This window comes from Pterocles gutturalis, unplaced genomic scaffold (genome assembly GCF_000699245.1).
Source record: "Pterocles gutturalis isolate BGI_N339 unplaced genomic scaffold, ASM69924v1 scaffold5251, whole genome shotgun sequence".
In the NCBI taxonomy this organism is placed as follows: domain Eukaryota; kingdom Metazoa; phylum Chordata; class Aves; order Pterocliformes; family Pteroclidae; genus Pterocles; species Pterocles gutturalis.
Genome location: NW_010097586.1, coordinates 2,953 through 3,850, shown reverse-complemented (window position 1 = coordinate 3,850; position 898 = coordinate 2,953). Strand labels below are relative to the sequence as shown.

The following is an 898-nucleotide window of genomic DNA, read 5'->3' as shown; positions in this document are numbered from 1 at the left end:
GGAGCAAGTGCAGAGGCTGGACCGCATCCTCAGCGAGACCATCCCCATCCACGGCCGCGGCAACTTCCCCACGCTGGCCATGCAGCCCCGCCAGATCGTCAAGGTGGTGCGGAGCCGGCTGGAGGAGAAGGGCATCGGGTTGCGGGACGTGCGGCTCAACGGTCCTGCACCAGGACAGCGGTCTGGGCTACAAGGACTTGGACCTCATCTTCTGCGCCGACCTCAAAGGGGAAGCCGAGTTTCAGACTGTGAAGGACGTGGTCTTGGACTGCCTCTTGGATTTCTTACCCGAGGGGGTGAACAAGGAGAAGATCACGCCGCTGACCCTCAAGGTAAAGCTGCCCTGTGCCAGGTGGAAGCGCCTGCCGGCTCCTTCCCCTCCGGGCATCGGGAGGGCACTGAGGGGCACAGCCCCCGCACCCCGAGAGCCGCAGGGACCATGAGTGATTTTTTTTTTTTTTTCCACTCCACATTTAAAACCGAGGAGGAGTTTGCAGTACAGCGTCCTGGCTGGGGCTCCCCAGGATTAATTAGTCTTTCCTCCTTCTCTCTCTGCTTTCCTGGGAGCGCTGGTTTACCCAGTGCCCGTGTGAGTGCAAGGCGCTGCACATCTCCCAGCTCGCCTCGGCGGCACCTCGGATTGCCGGACCCCGTTCCTGGGGTGGCTGGGGAGAGCTTAGCTGGCTTTAGTATCTGCAAGGAAACACCATCTGCAAGGCACGCTTTCTTGTGTGCTGAATGAGCCAGCGGAGAGGCATATTGCCTCCCCTCAGTTGGCTCGAGTTAATTAGGCTGAATGCCAAATGCCTTGAAGATTTTTTAGAGGGATTTTTTGAATCTGGGGCAGATTTGTGGAACCTGCTCTAGAAGGGAGTGAACACTTGCAAAGTTGTTTTTT

The 898-nt window shown here is 57.8% G+C and overlaps 1 protein-coding gene across 1 annotated transcript in view; it reads left to right on the top strand.

Annotated features, from left to right (window-relative positions):
- Positions 1–4: 4 nt before the first annotated feature.
- Positions 5–898, top strand: part of LOC104465200 (protein FAM46A-like) — a gene marked incomplete at its 5' end in the record, with an annotated part of 3,846 nt that continues 2,952 nt past the window's right edge. The window contains 2 exon segments of the mRNA XM_010078187.1: positions 5–162; positions 164–332. Of these exon segments, the coding sequence (XP_010076489.1) occupies positions 5–162; positions 164–332 (327 nt within the window).